General features: G+C 40.0%; 2 protein-coding genes across 2 annotated transcripts in view; both read right to left on the bottom strand.

The window, feature by feature from the left end:
• Nucleotides 1–801, bottom strand: part of LOC118096431 (shieldin complex subunit 2) — a gene marked incomplete at its 5' end in the record, with an annotated part of 11,720 nt that extends 10,919 nt beyond the window's left edge. The window contains one exon of the mRNA XM_060275206.1: nt 663–801. Coding sequence (XP_060131189.1) covers nt 663–801 — 139 coding nt within the window. The remainder of the gene's footprint in view (nt 1–662) is intronic.
• LOC132592173 (shieldin complex subunit 2-like) lies at nt 799–19,501 on the bottom strand. The gene is made up of 3 exons (XM_060274984.1): nt 15,818–19,501; nt 12,669–12,766; nt 799–3,906 (listed from the first exon to the last, which is right to left on the bottom strand). Exon 3 carries the CDS (start codon nt 3,219–3,221, stop codon nt 1,776–1,778), a length of 1,446 nt encoding a protein of 481 aa, XP_060130967.1. The 5' UTR covers nt 3,222–3,906; nt 12,669–12,766; nt 15,818–19,501; the 3' UTR covers nt 799–1,775.

The following is a 19,501-nucleotide window of genomic DNA, read 5'->3' as shown; positions in this document are numbered from 1 at the left end:
AAATCATGATTCTCCAGGGATCATGGTTTTCTGCTACTGTTAGCTAGAGGGAAGGAATGAAAGAGCCTTCTGCACATCTGCCATGTAGTTTACCATGATGTGTGAATGCTGCCACTGTGATTCATGTGTTTTTTAAAGGCATCATCTATCTATGTGTTTATTCAGGAAATTTTTTATCACATTGGCCCTGTTCAGTTTCTTTCTACGAGAGCATCCTCGGCTCTTCTCATCAGCAGACAGAAATTTATGCTCAATCACATCACCTGCACCCATGCCTTCCCTGAACCTAGATTGAAATTCAGATAGATATTGGGATACAAAGTATGTATTATTGGGGAGAGCAGGATAGGGAGATAGGGAAGAAAGTGAGTGGGCAAGCATATAACATGCACATTTCATGTAGAAAAATGTTTTACTGAGCCATAGGTATGCAAGAGACAGTTCACAAGTTCAACAGGCCAATAATGTTTTCTACATTCTTGTGTTCCTCATGCATTAAATATTTGGATTAAATTTGTCTGAAGGGTATGAACTTTAGTAAAAGAAGTGATGATATTATACAGCCATTTTAAGAAAGTTTGGGAAATACTAGATTTAAATTATTAAGGAAATCATGAATTGGGACAAGAGGAGTTCACTGTATGCAAAGTATCAAAGCTTACATTTGTTCTGATTAATAGTCGAGCAGCTTCCAAGATTCAATAACTGACTAGTGAACGTTGACTGCAGCAGTATTTCCCCATTCCAGCGATTCTCATTTATAATCACATCTGCAATGAAGAGAAGAAACCTCAGTCCGGGTCACAGGGTGGGGGACACACACAGACATATCCCACTTCAAATCTACAAGCTGGACTAGTCCCTGTTCAAAAACTTAGCGCCACCAAGTTGTTCAAGCTTTGCATGACATTTTAGATATTTAGTCTGTCTGAATTGGGCAAAGATATGGCAATATTAAAAGTCCAGCTTTCAATCCAAATTTTGGCTTCAAAACACGTTGTGGAGAACCCTTCACAACTGCCTGTCTCTGCTAGGGTGACAGTAAATACAGTTCTGATGGGAAAAAAGAATAATTTTTCAAAGTTGAGTCTTCAGAGATAGCATAAGAGTTTTGCCAAGCCTCCAATCCATGTTTTTATGAATTGAGCCACCAACTGTTTTCTTTCTCCTCCATCATTGTGGCAAACACTGATTAGCACTTGACCTCCAAACAAAAATCAGAAACTCACTTCAAACCCTGACTTTGGAGGGCAAACACTAATAAATGCTTTTCAATTCCAGTGCTACAGCAAATCATGCTTATTGTTAAGCTGCAAACTGACAGTGATGCCACATGCAAGGGAAGAAGGAGAAGCGAGTGCAAAGGTTGTTTCTGATCATCCAATCTGAGCAGATGCATGTTGAGAAAAGAACAATCTCTTATTTAATTGTGCTCCAATTTAGTTGCTGCCTTGAGTTAAAGCAGTATTAAAAATACTGGCTTTGTGGGGAGCAGAGGAGAACAGATTATGCAGTGTCATGATAATGTTCGATAGAGGTTTCTTGGATGTTCCAAATAGTTAGGAAACATTAATTGTAGGGTGGGACTGGAGAGCGACTCCTCTACCACATCTCTTTAGTTGTGGTGTAATTTTTATAAATGTGCTTACAATAGGGAATGTGTTTCAGAGACACTTTACATTGTACCCGAGACTCAGCAGAAAGGTATATATACCAGTTCACTGTCTAGAATACTGCCTATGGAAAATGTCATAAATGAACTGATAAGTGCCATTTTACCCCTTACCTGTGAACAGTACGATATCGCCAGGAAACATTGTAAGTGACCAAAATGCTGCTGCTCTCCACAGCGCAATCTTTCGTTGTACTTCAGACTGATCAAAAACTACGACTGTGGCTAGAGGGACTCTTGAGGACAATTTAGATCCTGGCTTTGTTTGTATTTCTTTAATATGGCAAGGATGTAGAACTGTGACTAAGACGGTGTACTTCTGACCTTTGCATAAACAGTCTTTAAGCAGGGATGGGTGTTTCAAAAGTTTCTTAAACCCTGAAATTCTCAGTTGCTCTATTTGTGGAACTGCACATACTGGAGAACAAATCAATTTGGCTTTCTTTGATTGCCGTTGGTCTCCGAGTGTAATGTAAGTTGCTGGTGAAATATCTTCAGATGTTTGAGATCTTTTACCAGAGTGGCTGACTTGAGAACACAATATTCCTTTCTTCCGTGGTTCAATATAATGTACTTCTTTCTTAGGTTGATCATCAGATGAACACAAATGGTCAGTAGGCATATCAGCATTTTCTTGAAAGCTATTTTCTCTCAAATACGAGTTGCTTTTCACGGTACTATCAAAGTCAAACAGTTCAAGAGAGCTATCTGTATCAGTGATATTTGCACACAAACCACCATTTTCATTTAACTGAATATGCAGTTCTGTGGATGCTTCATCTTCCCTACAAAGTCCATCCAATTCTGTTCCACTCGCCTTTGTACATTTGTTTTGTGTTTCATTTTGTCCTACAGCATGCCCTCCTGAAAGCAGAGCAACTTGGCTTGAAGTCAGAATACTAAGGAATTCAGTGTCTGTTGAAACTGGAAGATTTGAATACATATTTAGTGGTTTTCCAGATTCTTTCATTACTTGTGGGAAACATCCTTCCAAGTATTGATTCAAGAGCTGGTAATGAGCACACTGAACATCTGATGGTTTATCATCCTGTCCTATAGACTCTAGACCTCTGCTAAACTTTTCGGTACTAGAAGCCAAGGGAGGAATAGTAAGGTTGTTGTGCATCTTACTGGTACCTCCTTTGGCATCTTCAGATTGATTGCTTGGTTCACCTGTTTTTGTATCAGTGAGAAGCTGCTGATATGGAAGATGCTTAGCTCCATTGCCGAGTAATTTTACTCTTCCAGCCCCAGCTCTAAAGTCTGTCAAAAAACCATCAGTCAACCCATATTCTTTTCCACCATCTGTTGGGAATTGATTTTTCGACTGAGCAGTCAATTCTGTATCATTCGGTGTCCGATGATCCACATGTTCAAGACACATACATTTTCTAGTACAAAGTTTAAAAGTGTCCTTAGGAAATGAAAAGTAGAGTTTCTGCCATTTTTCAGCAGTAGATGCTGAAAACCTCTCTTCTTTAGAAGTCTTTAATGAGGCTGGGAGGCTAGGTGCACCAAAGAAAATATGAATTTGAGGTGCTGCGGACATGCTGTTCTTTCAGTTTTTTGATTATGAAGAAATTTTTAATAAATATAATAGTTCATTTAACACACGGTGCTTAAAATGACTTATAATCACTCTTCATTTTTCAAATAATTCATTAAAGGGTAGCAATATTAGTATTTCATACAAATTACCCAAATAAAAAATCCATCCTACCAATTTGGGAAGGTGGTTAAGTATCCCTAATAAAACATTACAAACTGAGATGTATCATACAACTGAAACACACTGTTTGTGTTTTAAAGAGCCCAGAACACTATTGTGTCCAACAGCCATTTCTACCCATGTGACTTTTATGGGATGAGTCACAGTGAGCCCGGGAAACATGCTTCAACAGCATCAGACTTCTTAAGGGATATGCTACTATTGTCTCTAAAACTTAGCTGTGTTTGTTAACTTTTAGTTAAATATGCAGGTTTATTAAGATTCTTGAAGACAAGGAGATGACAACATCAATGAAATTTTCCAGTCCTGTTTCTGTGCTGAAATATTATGATTTTCATATTATTCAAATCTGGATGTTCACTGCTACTTGGCACTTTGGACATCAGCTTCTGCTCCCATCTGGCATTTTTTTTTGAAGTGTTGGCGAAACATGCACAATCATGAATGCTTCCACTTGAAATCAGGAGCCCAAGATCTCCGATACGTATTCCAGATTTTTGATCTCCTGCAAAATATTTTTTTTAAAAACAAGCACAACGCTCAATAAAATTCTTAAGCATGTATTACTTAACACATAAAACAATTATTTATATTCTATTTTCCTTCTTAAAGAGGAACTCAGCAGGTTACAATAAGAAACATTTCCCTCTCATTTTATCAGAAAATCTTTAATGCATATTCTTAGTTGCCCATCAGAGGTCACCAAATCCTTAGAAAACTATGAGTACTGTAGATTCTACATTGTAGCATGACTGTATAAGGCATATATAATATACACACATTTTATAATCAATCCAGTTCTGGAGCAGTATTAAACATACCCTAACATATTTTATTTACTCTCTGCCCTAGTAGGGACAAGTGTTTTATTTCACGTAAAATCTAAAACTGAGATTCCTTTTTTTATGAAAGGAACACACCAAAAGTGAAAGAGGACTGTGAGATGCAGTGGGTAGGATCAATTGAGTATGGGTGCTTTAGGTACACATTATTTATTGTGGCTTCATGGATCTTGTGGATGAGCAACTGTCCACATTACACTTTAAAACAGTTTCAAGTTCAATAGCACAGTGAAGAACATGGGTTCATCACATCCAGCTGAAACAAAAAGAATAACCCAGTATTTATAGGTAATTTATAAAGAGAAAATAATGGCAGGGATGAAGTAGACAGAAGGTAAAAAAAGAGAGAGAGAGAGAGAGAAATTGGGAACACTGTTCAGTGTTGCCTAATCCAAGGCTACGGTTTTCAAATAACATCCGTAGGATTTAAATGGGTCTGGTAAAAGAGAAAGATCAGCCAAGGTCAACATGAACCACAAAGTCTGAGAAAGATACAATACTGCTGGAAACAGCAGTGCCAAAGCAGAGATTAAAGGTTATGCAGTGTTTGAAAAAAGGCATGATGAAACTTTAGGCACTGGCCTACTATCAACAGGTTGGAGTTTGCTACCTCTAAGTTGCAGAGTTCAAAAGTGACAGAGGAATGACAAAAGTAAATAATTTGTTTAGGTCAGCCCCACAGAGCATAGGTTTGAGACCACTTGCCCCATTTGTTCATTAGTATGTTACATTTAACTTACTTCTGTTATAATTTTATCCAGCCCTTCTTCCTATAGGACAGTGTACACATAGTAAAAAACAAACAATCCATTTCAACATTTAAAACCAATAGCCATATAGAAGTACTATCAGTGCAAGAGTTTAAATATACAATGAATTATAGTTGGAAGGGATCCCAAGGGTCATCTATCCAAACACCTGCAATGCAGGAATTGCAACTACATCATACATGACAGATAGCCATCCAACCTCTGCTTTGCCTTACCAACAAACTAAAATATACAAGTGGGAACTGCAACAAAATGTTGCAGTGTGAGTACTACTATTCAGGGTTCTAGTCATCCAACAATGTCTCCTTTTGGGATTCCCCATTCAATTCCTCATCCAACTTTACACTTCTATGATTCTATGATCTCCTCTTGCTTTTGGCCTCCCACACAACATACATGTAGCTTCCTATGGCTGCTGGGCGGCAGAGGGGGGGGGTTTCTCCTAAAGCTTTCCCCTATAACTTTTACAAACCTAGGGGTTCCTCTAAACATGCTGATACCTTCTTCTTTCTCAATGGCATTATTTAGATTACATAGCCATCATAACTCAGCACCTGAGAATAGTATTATTATATATAGCACTTCAATTCTTTGCTCATTCCTCCTAACTTAAAGAACTTCCTGAAAGTAGGAAACAAAATACTACAAACAATTTGGGATAAAGCCTCTAGAGCAGTAACAACTCTGGAGAAGCTGTATTGTGCTTGATTCCCCAAATAGTAGGGTTATCATTATACTGAGGCACTACCGGTACTTAAAGCATACTAACAAAAACAGGAGAAACTGTACTACACACAGAGAGATATATACTAAGCTACTTTCTGTAAACAGCAGGGAATGTTTCCCACTAAATTAGGTTCCTGCAAAGGTCAATTCAGAAATAGAAGATCGCCTAAGTAAAGAAAGCACTCCATGCTTGACCTGACAAAATCATTATAATCTCAGATTTCATTAAAACACACTGGTTGAATCTCTGATTTAATTTTTTAAAAAACAAATCCTTATGGTTTCAGTGGAGGAACAGGAAAGGGGGAGAAAGAAGAACGCTGGTTTCACTCAGCATTTCTAGTGGTTGATACCACAGATGGGAACAACCTTCTTCAATGGCAGCACTCCAAATCACTGCTGACAGATGTTCATTTAGACTGCAATCTCTGAATATCGATGCCAAGATTGTGGGGCTCTCTCTCACATTAGGTAGCTGGGCTGAGGTTCATGCAATTCTACATGCAGGCTACAAAAAAACTCACCCACTCCCAAGCCATGTCTAATTTCAATGAGATTTTGTATAATCAGAGGAGAACTTTACATTATTTATAGCTTTCCATCTTCTACACAAAAACTGTAGCTAAATTCTATACCAGACATCCCCAAACTGTGGCCCTCCAGATGTTTTGGCCTACAACTCCCATGATCCCAAGCTAACAGGACCAGCGGTCGGGGAAGATGGGAATTGTAGTCCAAAACATCTGGAGGGCCGAAGTTTGGGGGTGCCTGTTCTATACAATAATAAAAAGAAAAACTGTTGCTTTGGAATTAAATGTTTACAATCTGGGGATACAATCTTGCATCTAATGCTATGATTTGAAACTAGGTGACCACAGCAGAACTAAGTGTGTACAGTGCTACCTTGGTTCTCAAACTTAATCTGTTCTGGGAGTCGGTTCAACTCCTGAAATCATTCGAAAACCAAGGCGCGGCTTCTGATTGGCTGCAGGAGTTCCTTGCACTCAAGCGGAAACCGCGTTGGACGTTTGGCTTCTGAAAAACATTAGCAAACCGGAACACTTACTTCCGGGTTTGCGGCATTCAGGAACCAATTTGTTCAACAACTAAGCCGTTCGAGAAACAAGGTACCACTGTATACCTGAATCCAAATACAGTCATACCTTGGGTTACAGACGCTTCGGGTTGTGCGTTTTCAGGTTGTGCACTGCGCCAAACCGGGAAGTACCGGAACGGGTTAGCAGATTTAGCAGAAGCGCTAAATCACACTTTGTGCATGTGCAGAAGTGCTGGATTGCAACCTGCGCGTGCGCAGACGCGGTGCTGCGGGTTGCGAATGTGCCTCCCGCACGGATCATGTTCACAACCCGAGCGTCCACTGTAACTGGATTCATGCAAGAGACTGGTGTTGATCCACCTGAGCATCTTGCCCCAAAGATGATAAATTTGACACTGCACTATAATTGTCTAGATTAGAAGTAACAAGAGATGGTTTTTAATCACACCTGCAAGTACTCGCTCCTTCAGATTAGCAGTAACAGTTGAGTTTAGAAGTAACATTAAACCACAAGACATAAGAATAAACCATGGTTAATTTAAAACAGGAAGCAATGCTTGAGCTTGTGGCCATGCAGGAGGAAGAAAGAGCATGGAGGTGTGTATGAGCTTAACACTTACAGAGGCTCATCCCCATAATGCCAAGCAATGCTTTGTGTTTCATCTTATGGAGGCCTATGAGGCATTCATTGACCCTTGTTATAAAATCAGAAAGGACAAGTGTCAAGCAGGCACATCATGGCACAGACCCAGTCAAGCACCTTGCCCACACCCTCAGCTGAAATCAACCGATATCCATCTAACCACCTGCAACAAGCAGAACCTAAGCTGCCTTTTGGTATAAACCCCAAGCCAGAAACAATTCAAGGTACTTTATCTGCAAAATGTGTTTTTAAGACAGGAATTATTTATGCAGCAATCCTAAAATTATTTGCTCAAATGCCTGCAAAGCCTTAAACACATTTCACCTTTCATTTGCTTTTAATATCTAATACACAGAAGAATATGGGATGACAATTTTAAAATTATGGAAGAAGAGAATGCTACAGTAAGGCTGTTAATAAATGTTCATTGCTCTGCATTTCTCTAGTGACATATGGCAATCAGTTTTTTAATATTACATTTAGATTCTGTACTAAAGTAAAAGAGAGAGATAAAACCTGCAACCGACGTATACTGGTTAGAACTAAAAGGCACATTTCCATTACCTTTGTTAATTATTACACCATTTCTTAATCTGTTCCACTATAAGTGGCCAATAGAACATTTGCTTTTTATCTCTGAGGTGGTCAGAGTCTTACTGATGGGTCAATGATCTCTTAAAATGTGACTAACTGCATCAGCAAATTTGAGCTTTGCTACAAGCTGCAACTGATTGTTGTAACGGCTCTTACTACACAATTAGAAGCCATGAAATAAGAAAAAGGGCTTGCACAAGCAATATAACAAGATATAAAGTCTTTTGACACAAAGCACTGCTATACCATCTCTCTCTCTCTCTCTCTCTCTCTCACACACACACACACACACGACAATCTGTGGGGAGTTCTATTATGTCTAGCAAATTATCTTTAGTCACTTCAAAGACCAAATTAGAGATCAATGTTATAGTTACTTCTTAGCAAAACAATTAGCAGCCTACTTCTATGCAGAGTTAGGCACACCTACTTAGGGAGGCTTAACTGGCTGTTAGGGGTTACTTATATAATGCTTACTGTTGTACACAGAAGAACAGCTAGAATGAACATGTACTAAAGGCCTTATTTAAATGTGCATTCCCGGGGGGGGGGGGAGCAAGTGGGATGGAAAGAGTACACTTGATTCGGTCTCCAAAATGAACTGATTTCTCCCAACCTATTTCCACTCCCAACCAAACAACTGTCCCACCACATGTGCCAGTAAGTGCCAATATCCTGGCAGTCCCTCCAGCACATGAGGAAAGAGCTCAATGACATATGAGCCACCCAATTTGGTGTCAGGGACCATTAACATGCTAATACCTCCCTCACATTTGCCAACATAGATTGATGCTTGTCTTGTACCACAAAGTCATCTACTCCTGCTCTTCAAGGGTCAGCTGCAATTCTGTTCCCACCATATAGTTATGCCATATATATACTTTTATTCCTAGGCATCAATCATGGGTATGGTTAGGTACCTTGCAAGTAGTAGTGAAGATCATAGCTGCCAAGTTTTTCCTTTTCTCGCGAGGAAGCCTATTCAGCATAAGAGAAAATCCCTTAAAATAAGGGATAACTTGGCAGCTATGGTGAAGATATGGACACCCTGTGCTGTCCAATATAAAGGCAGAAACTGAAAACCTTGGGCATTCCAGTTTGTGGCTGAAAGTTTTTGCAGGTGTTCTCAGATCAGGGGATACCAACCTTTTCAGCCACTGACATTTTTGGACCCATCGGAACATTTGCAAACTGGAGAAACTGTCATGGACATCACAAACACACCATAACCCCTCTCCCCTCGCCTGAAATAAGACTTCACAACCCAAATTAATAATTACCCCTTTGAAGTCATATGCTATTACAACAGTTTCTGCTTTAGTTTCCTGCAAAGGCATATTAGTGACTCACAGGAAACTGGTCAGGAAGAAAAAGTTTTGCATTTCCAAGAAGTCAGTGATGTGGAACACTTGATCTAAAATGTGAATAGACATCTTTGGTACAATCAGGAATATTTACAGTTATACAATGTCAAGTGTTCCTAGTTAAAGTGTAATGCATAGTCAACTTACGCAATGGAAGTGCTTTCTACTCAAGATAGATTTGGGACAGTGTTGTGCCCAGATGTGTTTTGGCAACAAACAATGGATAAGGATTACAGCATTTTGAATGTCAAGTCGATTGCTGTACTTGGGGTCATAAAATATTTTGCTCTAACAGGCCAAGTCTTACCGGTCTGCAGAACTGAGGAGGGACACCTCAGGTAGAACATTTTCAAATACCACTAAAATATAGAATGTCAGTTACTTATCTTTTGCTTTTATCACCTAGAGCAGGGGCATCATTTAAGTTTTCTACCACAAGCAACCAAGTGTCTTGGGCTGTCTCTATACTCTTACATCAGATGCATTAATGGCCCTCAAGGTTATATCTTGTTCTCTGTAATGTGCAGCTTGGCTCTTTTACTCAATCTGCAGATACTTTTTGTTTGCTCTTTGTGACATATTTTAGACATAGATGAGATGATGACTAAGGGCTGGTGGGTGTACAGCTGGGATCCACTTCAAGGGTAGGTTTCCTTCATTGGTTTTTTATTTATTTCAATCCAAGAGTTATTGACAATCATCACCATCCCTTTGCAGAACAAAAACTGCTCAGTTATCTCCTTCAATATAAGTCTACAAATGGAAAAATTATTATTACATATAATCATGGGCCCTAGTAGCCTCAGCTCTAGGGCTGTGAACTAACAAAGAAACTAATTTGGATGAGTCTTATTTATTTAAAACTGGATTTCTGGAAGTATTTTTCATTCATTTTGAAAAAAACAAAACAAAACCTGGCGGGCTGAACTGTGCAAACAAAATTATTCACGCTGAATATTTACTTCAGCAGTGATGAATCCATGAGAGAAGCAGCACCTGTAACAATGCTACAAGCATGAATTTGCAGATTTCTGTAGAAATAGCTTGCAATGTGGTAGTTAAAATGCTTTTAAGGTCTCTAAATTTGAAATAAATTTCCAAAGATTACGGTACATAGGAAGCAGACGGGCACCATTGCTGGATTCTGTGAGTGACTAGGAGGTCAGTTTTTCTGCTATCTCTGCACTGTAAATAGTATGCACAATAAAACCTTTAAAGACAGAACGGACTTCCCTTCATTCCGCTTCCCTCCTCAGTCCCCCCGCCTGACCCGCTGCTACCGCTCTCGCTGGGCGAAGTGCTGGTCAGGATGACGGGAGGAGGCTCCCTATGGGGCGTCCCCCTGACAATATGTATTGCCAATTCACAGGGGTAGTCACGGTGTTCCATTGCGCCAGAAGCGGTTTAGTCATGCTGGCCACATGAGCCAGAAAGCTGTCTGTGGACAAACGCCAGCTCCCTTGGCCTGAAAGTGAGATGAGTGCCACAACTCCATAGTTACCTTTGACTCGACTTAACCATCCAGCGGTCCTTTACTTTTTTATAAGCAGTATACGGTTGGGAAGAAAAAGGGGGGGGACGGCTTATGTTCTTTTACTTGGTATATATGTGGGGTTTTTGTGTCAGCGTCACTTGGGTAGGTTTTCTTTCTATGCGCTTGTTATGTTTCCTTGGTGGTGAGAGAGGTTGGGGTGGCCTAGGTTGATTGTCTTTGGATGGCTGCAGTGGAATTTGTTTGTCCAAATTTGTTGGGTTAAGTTAGTCACACTGATTTGAATCATATGCTGTTGGTGGGTTTGTGTTGTTGTCTTGTTGGGCTATGTATGTGATAATGGGGAGCCATACCAGAGTAAAGGCTTCCTCTTCTATTTGTCCCCGTGTCAGTTTCAGTCTATTGGTTAGCTTTACTAGTAAGGCTGTTTCCCATACTACTTGATACCAGTGTTCCATGTTTATTCCTGACAGGTCCCTCCAGTGTCTGGCTATGATGTTTCTGGCTGCTGAGAATAGGTGGATTATGAGCTCTTTATAGTGTGAATGGGCATTGTTATCTTGGAAGATGTTCAGTAGGGCCAGTTCTGGGGTGACTTCTGGTCCTTGTTTAGTTATTTTGCTTATTTCTTGTATGCACTGTTTCACTTGTAAGGGGAAAAATATTTTCAAATTTTAAGAGATGTTACATTTTTTATTTCTTATGCAGCATGTGTGAACACAGCACATAAACGTCCGTATCTGTACATGCTGTTAAGCTTATGTGCACAGGCTCCTCCCTTGGGAAGCATTTACTGCTTAGCGGCCCCAGTTTTATTATGTACAAGTAAATTTTTTGTAGAGCAAAATACACTGGCTCCAACACCACTTTCTAGAGAACAGAGTGGACCCCAAGAATACTTTAAAGTGAATACAGGCAACTCCCAATTTACACAGGGGTTACTTTCTCAGATACCACACATTTAAGTGAAATTACATACATTTGAAACACCATTGAAAAAGCCTGCAAACACCCCATTTTTGAGATGTTTTTGAGTCACTTCTGGGTTCAATGCGACGTGCCTATGAGGAGTTGCACACATATTGAACATGCTTAAAGGTGAAGTTGCCTGTATGTAGGGACAGCATATTTATTTACTTGATTACAGCCTGATTTTCTCCACAGGATGGACCCAAAGTAAGTTGCAACTTCATAGAAGAACTCAAAAGTAAATCAAGAACAAAATTACCATAAAATATTTTTTCATACTGTTTTGAAAATATTTTCTAACTCCTCCCCCCCAAACCCCGATGTGAGTTTTCCTACAACGATTCTGATTGAACCAACTGAGTCTTCTGAGCCAGATTCACAAATGAAGTGTCAGAAGAGGTTCTGTGGCTCACAGACAGTCATCAGCTTGACTCCTGATACTGATGGCATAAGGAGTAAGACCTCACCAAAAGGTGTGAAGCAGGCATTCCCATTTTTTTTCAATCTCTGTATCTAATTCTAGCCAAGGTTTTGATTGCTTCCAGACAACCTGTTTATTAAGGGTTCATTTTGATATGTTTGCCAGGAGCTTAGACAATGCTGTGCCAAGCAATCACTATTCCACACTTTCCTGTACATTTTCCCTTCACCTTCCTTATTGCCGCTGATATTCTTGGAAGCAGGTTTGCTGCACAAGTCCTCCAAAGCAGCTTTAATGGTGAAACCTGAATTTGCCAGCATGTGATTTAAACCTACCCACAAACTTGTGACTGTCTTGAAGCATCCTTCTCGCCCCCCGCCCTGACTCACCTCACAGAAAGTTGAATACAATTCAGTAGTCACTGCAGCTTAACGCAGATCAATTCACAAGATCACACTGTTAAACCTTTTTCAAAAAGGCAATTTCACTGTAAACAAAAAATAAAGAACTTGGTTATCTACTTGCTTGTTATCGGCATGTGAATGTTAGCAGTTTCAACAAAATGTTCTGTTTATATAAACAGTTCTGCTAATTGTTCATTTTAAATAGGAAAGAAACCAGCCTGCCACTACTGACTTTGGGCTGTTTGTAGCTCAAATGCCACTTATCTACGCATAAGACATTTGGAATCAGCAAGAGAAATGTTGATTTCTAGAACTGTTTAACTTTAAGGGAAAAAGAATATATTATGTAGCCCTTCTGAGAGACATTTTTTACCATTCAAATCTGTCATGCTTTGGGTGACCCCTCATCTATGACACAACTGTGAAAATTAGCAATGTTGTTTCCAAGATATAAAAGACCAGAACTACTTTTTTAAAGAGTCAGCTATTGCTTTAAATTCTTCATTGGGTGGGCAGGGGGGATGGGACAAATTTATGCTTAAGACTGGCACATTGAATATTCAGGGAGTGTAGGGTGGGGAAACCAGCATATTCATGTGTATGTCAGTACCTGGCAGCCCTGCTGACCTTGAGGCCTGTGAGTTTCCTCAGGCCTGGGAAGTGGAGGGAAACACCAGCTGTGGCCTATTGCCACCCCCTTTTCGTTTAATTTTTCCCCCTATTCACTATCCCTGGAAAGAATTCTTATTAGTGGATTTCCCTAAATTTTAGTTAATTTATTACATGTAACAGTACAAATGTTTGAGATATGGAAACAAGGGCTTGCCTGGTTCAACATCATACGGTTCAAAACTTATATTTGTATGTTCTTTTCTCTGTGGCTAATGTGGATAAGGGATAGGAGCGAGTTTTGTTTTGTTTTTTTGCTGCTGATGCTTATGGACAATTTGTACTACTCACAGGGTTTGGAGAACAGGAATGAAATATGTTGTTACTCAAAAGCCACAAAGAGAGAATCTGTTGGCACAGAGTGGAAGAGAGCGGGCTGCCATGAGTGAAATATAGGTTCAGAATTGTTGCTAATACCATTGGTTGTTTAATCAATTTAAATGTTTTGCTTGCTTTTACGTACATATTTGGTTATACTTAAAATACTGCTTTTTGTTGCTGAAAGTTTGCTTGTTTAACTTATGATAGCATTGTTTATTGGTCCTGTTTAAAATATTTTGTAATTTTTCTAAATTATTTTTCTCCATTTATTTTTATTACTTTGTTTCCCGCAGTGGGATTGAAAACATACAACTAAGAATGGGCTATAAATACTGTAAATAAAAAAAAAAAAAAAAAATAGCCCACACACCACCAGCAAACCTAGTAATAAGAGCACTAAGCAGATGGATCTTCTACACAGGCAGCATTACAGAAAAAAGAAAATGAATTCTAGGGGCTTATGGAGCTTAGCAGCTACTCACACAACAACCAGCTGTACCAATAAGCAAGTAAACAACTTGCTTCTTTATCTTGGTTCATAGAAAAACCCTGTCTTAGCTGCAGTTATCAAGTGCAATATTGTGCTGGTAAACTGTGCTCCAAAATTGTCAACTTCCTTTTTTTTTTGCAGAGAATAGTCACTAGTTTTAACTGGAACTCAGCAAGCATCACAAGTAATAGTGCATTTTAATATTTGCTTGAAGATACCAAATGACTCTGTACACACTCCAAAAATATACACTTCAATTACATTTTTTATAGATATGTTCCAAAGGCCAGAACTAAAGTCTAGTCAGTGCAGATTGCGTTAAGAAAAGAAGAAGCAGATCCCTGGTTTTCAATAAGGATTGGTGCCATCTGAGGGCTGTTGCCTGCCTGCATACCATGTCCCTGAACTAGGGAGTCCTGTTGCAGTGACATCAGCATACAGTGGTACCTCGGTTTATGAACACAATTGGTTCCGGAAGTCTGTTCATAAACTGAAGCGTTCATAAACTGAAGCGAACTTTCCCATTGAAAGTAATGGAAAGTGGATTAATCCGTTCCAGACGGTCCACGGAGTAACCGTTCATAAACTGAAGCGAACTTTTCCATTGAAAGTAATGGAAAGTGGATTAATCCGTTCCAGACGGGTCTGTGAAGTACTTAAACTGAAGCGTTCATAAACTGAAACATGGGTGTAATTGGTTCCGGAAGTCTGTTCATAAACTGAAGCGTTCATAAACTGAAGCGAACTTTCCCATTAAAATTAATGGAAAGTGAATTAATCCGTTCCAGATGGGTCTGCGGCGTTCATAAACCGAAAATTCATAAACCGAGGTGTTCATAAACCGAGGTTCCACTGTATAGTTAAAGTTAACTCTGATTGTCCTTCTAATCATGGCTTATGGTGGGTTCACAAACTATGCTTAAAACAAACCATGGTAGGCAGGGGGGCAATGTCCCTTTGCAAACCATGTCCCATTATGTCAGCAACAGGTTGAGATGGTAGAAAAAGCAGCAGTTTAGTTATTATAGCAGCTCTCGCCTTTAAACCCCACCCCCTGCTTCTTTAAGCAAAAAGATACATTTTACAAAGTTTGTCTTGCTTGGGATTTGCAAGATAACCCATGGTGCTTCCTCTGCAGAATCCACAGGCCTTTAAGAACTCCCCCCTGAAATACAGTATGGAAAATCACTTTTACAGTGGAGAATATATAAGGGTCAAGAAAGAAAACCACAGAGTGAAAGAGAGAAGATTTTGCCAGAACCAGGCAATAGGAAGCTCCCTTTCATCTGGAAAATATATGCAACACTCTTAAATCCACACATAACCAGAAAGTTGTAATGCCAAAAACTCCAGTTAGCATAACACAAAAAGAAAAATATGTGTACTCCCATAACTGAGTCCACAACACTCTTGAAGACGAATACTAAAAGGGCAAAGCAGCTACTTGCTTATATAACTGGCTTGGCCACATTATGGTTTGCATCAACCTACAATAAGTAACATTATTTCAAAGGAGATTATTATGCATTGCACAAAAATATGGCCATTGATGCATTAAAAAATATCATTGTGCTTGTATTGTTGTATAATGTCTGAACATTTTACATGAATTGGTGGAATGCAAATGTGGTTATAAAAGGAAAGTAAGATGTACCTTTTGTCACAGAAGTTACTGACATATAAAACTGCACCCCAATATTTGTCAGTGGAAACTGCCAACATAATGTAACCTACATAAGAAAATGGAGAACAGCAAACAAGAAACTATAAAATATCCAGCCATTAAATCACTCTGAACACATCATCCCACTCCTCTTTCTACGTACCAAGAGACAACTATACTTACTTTTTGAAATACAGTACAAGGCAATAGTCTAAGGATGCTATAGCCAATGTGTTTTTATTAATATTGCTTCAAAAGTATTTCCCGTTGCTAAAAAGGTTATTTGTTTCTCATAAAATTGGTTAGAACAATCTCCCTACAATCATAAACTAATTTAAATTGCACACTGTTCTTTCCACTTCATATGTATTCCCAGCCCTGTAACCTTTGTTGATGTTGCAATGCCCAGGCACCTGATAAAAGAACTTTAAGGAAAAATATTTATGTAAAACGCCATAGCAAGCAAGAAGCAGTAAGAGAGTACAGAGTACATGAAACCAGTTCATGCTGGCCAACAGATCATATAGGCAACACAAGTTTAATGCAAGGGCAGTGTTTCAAACTGCCAGGTACAACATGTTGAGATTGATATTATGAGCTAAAATATAGGCCTGTAAAAGTCAAGGCTAAAGTATTTTATAATGGTCTAATGTTTAAACATTACCCAATTGACAGAACTTTATTATAAATATAGTAAGAACTAGTGCAGTGCTGATGGAGTCAGAGTTGGGGAACTAAATTTAAATCCCACAGGTCAATTCTCTGGTTATGGCCAAGATATTATTTCTCAAACTCTGGGACATATGCGTAAAATGTAGGTCTTTCAGAACCAGAGTTATATGGTCCTGGTGGCTGCTCCAGTCACCAATTTAGATGCTGCATTCTGGATTAGTTATAGTTTCAGTGTCACCTTCAAAGATAGCCCCACATATAGCATGTCACAGTAGTCCAAGGGGGAGATAACCTTACACACACAGGGCTGTGTGTGTTCAGTACAGCTCGTCATTCATAGAATTGATGTAAATAAGGGATCATTCTTATCTCCAATGTGGGCTACATTTTGCAGAACCGATATGGTGTCTCACACAGGAAATAATATTAAATTATATGGTAATCTCAAGAAATGTGGTTAATTCCAGTTACCTAGTCAGTGAACAAAAGCAGTCACACATTCCTGCTTTTCCCAGGAAACGTGCTACGAATGGATGAAACACTCCTGACAGCTTTCTTGTTGACATCTCTGTATAGAGCACTACTTCTGGTGTTCGCTGGTGGAAAGCAAATTACCTGATTGAAAAGGTACTTATTTCCCTTGGAACATTCCTTGTGCTGTTATTGCTTCAGTCCATGGTAGGCTTCATGCTGTCCACTAGTAGGTGCCCCAGTCTGAAAACTGAAGCTCTTCCTATATTTGAACCACAAGACAGGAAGATTCCAGCTTGCTGTTTCACGGCTAGATCCCTTCCTTTCAAGTCTTGGCAAGCAAACTCTAGCTAAATCAGCAGTTGGAACATCCAGGAGGCTGGTGAAAATTACTTACTGTCATTGCCCTCCTCAGCATCTCTCTTTTTTTTCTGCTGTTTGTCTTCTCTGGAAGAGAAACAAGAAAGCCAGCTGCAAATTATCTAACCTAGCAAGTCAATCTTTCTATTTGAACTGTACTTAAGCCAGGCTGCTAAGGCTCCTTGGCAGACAAAAAGAGCAGCACCAGCAGCTGGAACTTTATTGTATATTACTGTAACTTTCTTCTTGTTTTTTTTCCTATGCTTGCTGAATTATTGATTTCATTTTCTTTGAATTTATTCTGTAAACTTCTTTCTCCACCGACCTCAACCTGTGTTTTGTATTTGATAGTAAGTGGATTTTTCTTGTAAGCTGCTTTGAGCAAACTCAATGTAGAAAGGCAACGTATAAATAATGTATTAATTTATTATCCATCAAAAGACCTATTGGTTCTAAGTGAGCATCCCAGTCAGCTGCGTACCGGTACTTGTAAATAATAATAATAATCTGCTACTCTCTTTGTGTGCACCATAAGCAAACAACACAATGATCTGCCAAGGTAGGAGGAGGAAAAATAACCATTTCTTAGACTAAAAGCAGCTCCAAGAGAGCAAACAGTCTTAAAGGTGCACTAATCACCAATTTTGGTCATTTGCACCACAGAAAAACAGTGATTCTAGGCTACAGTCGTACCTTGTTTTGTGGCCGGGATCCGTTCCAGAGCCCCGGCCGCTAGCCAAAAAGGACGCAAGGCAAAGTGCCGCATCTCTGCACACACACGCGGAGCAGTTTACGCTTCTGCACATGCAGCAAACTCGGAAGTAACCCATTTGCCGGAATGGACGCTAGACAAGCGGGAATTGTTCTCAGAGGTATTATTGTATTTTCCTAAGGGAACATTTTTTCTAGGATTGTTCCAGGCCTTCTCAGTACAGTGGTACCTCGGGCCGAGTACCCAATCCGTTCCAGGGTGCCGTTCGCACCCTGAAAAGTACTCAACCCGAGCGGCGCTTTAGCATATGTGCAAAGCACCAATAGAGCACTTCTGGGTACATGCACAGAACGCTTCAGCGCATGCGGCAGAACCCGGAAGTAAATACTTCCGGGTCCACCGAGTACGCAACCCAAAAGTACACAACCCACAGCGTATGGCATATGCAACCCAAGGTATGACTGTAGTCATCTGAAGGCAGCTTTGTTTAGGAAAGTTTTTAAATGACTGATATTTTAATGTATTTTTAATCTCCTGTTGGAAGCCGCCCAGTGGCTGGGGAAACCCAACCAGATGGGCGGGGTGTAAGTAATAAATAATAATAATAATAGTCGAGCGCACCCTGTGAAATGCCCTCCCGTAGGATGTCAAGGAAATAAACTCTGACTTTTAGAAGACATCTGAAGGCAGTCTTTTATAGGGAAGTTTTAAATGTTTGATGTTTTAAGTTAGTAAGTTCCAGCAAAACAAGTAAGAAGTACTCTGGATCAAAAAGTAAAGGGTCACCTACAGGAGTTCTTTTGAGCAGGAACTCTGGGGGAACGGAGTCCCTTTACCTATTTAAAATTAATTAGTATTATTTGTCCGGGGGGCTGGAACGGATGTACATGCACCCAATGCCCGAGCCAAAAATCCACCTGTATCCGTAATCAATAAAACTGTGGCCATTTCTAAACCAGATCATTGTCTGTTTGAGTTGATTAATCACATTTTACATTTTGCCACTGCCTCGCACTGCGACTGGGCCCGCAACAAACAAGCAAACTTCCTGATGAGTTTCCCGCCGCCGCCCCCCGCCGAAAAAAACAAGAAAGAAGCACTTGTCACTCATCGATGCGGTGTGCGAAGTCTGAGCAAGACATTTCCAGGAGAGTCTGAGGGAAGCCACCGTCGAGCAGCGCAATACAGTGGAAGGCCTAAGCCCGGGAGGAGGGGAATGCAAGGCATGTCAGAAGGAACTAGAGGCCAGCGAGGCCTTTCTTTATTTATGAAAACGGGGAGCCTCACGGCAGCTACCCTCCCGCCCATACCGGCTTTGCCCTGAAACAGCCGACTTACCTCCCCCGCCCCCGAACGTACACCCCAACGGAAAAAATAAAACTGATTACAACCGTCGCTGCGCGCGCTTTGCTAAAAAGGAGGCGGGACAAACCGGAATCCCTCACCCAATCAGAAAGCGC

The sequence above is a fragment of the Zootoca vivipara genome, chromosome 5, assembly GCF_963506605.1.
Source record: "Zootoca vivipara chromosome 5, rZooViv1.1, whole genome shotgun sequence".
In the NCBI taxonomy this organism is placed as follows: domain Eukaryota; kingdom Metazoa; phylum Chordata; class Lepidosauria; order Squamata; family Lacertidae; genus Zootoca; species Zootoca vivipara.
Note: the sequence above shows the minus strand (reverse complement) of the source record. Positions and strands in the feature narration are given on the sequence as shown.

What these genes read in the sequence shown, in the direction of transcription:
- LOC132592173 (XM_060274984.1), bottom strand. Translation starts at nt 3,221, where the DNA reads ATGTCCGCAGCACCTCAAATTCATATTTTCTTTGGTGCACCTAGCCTC.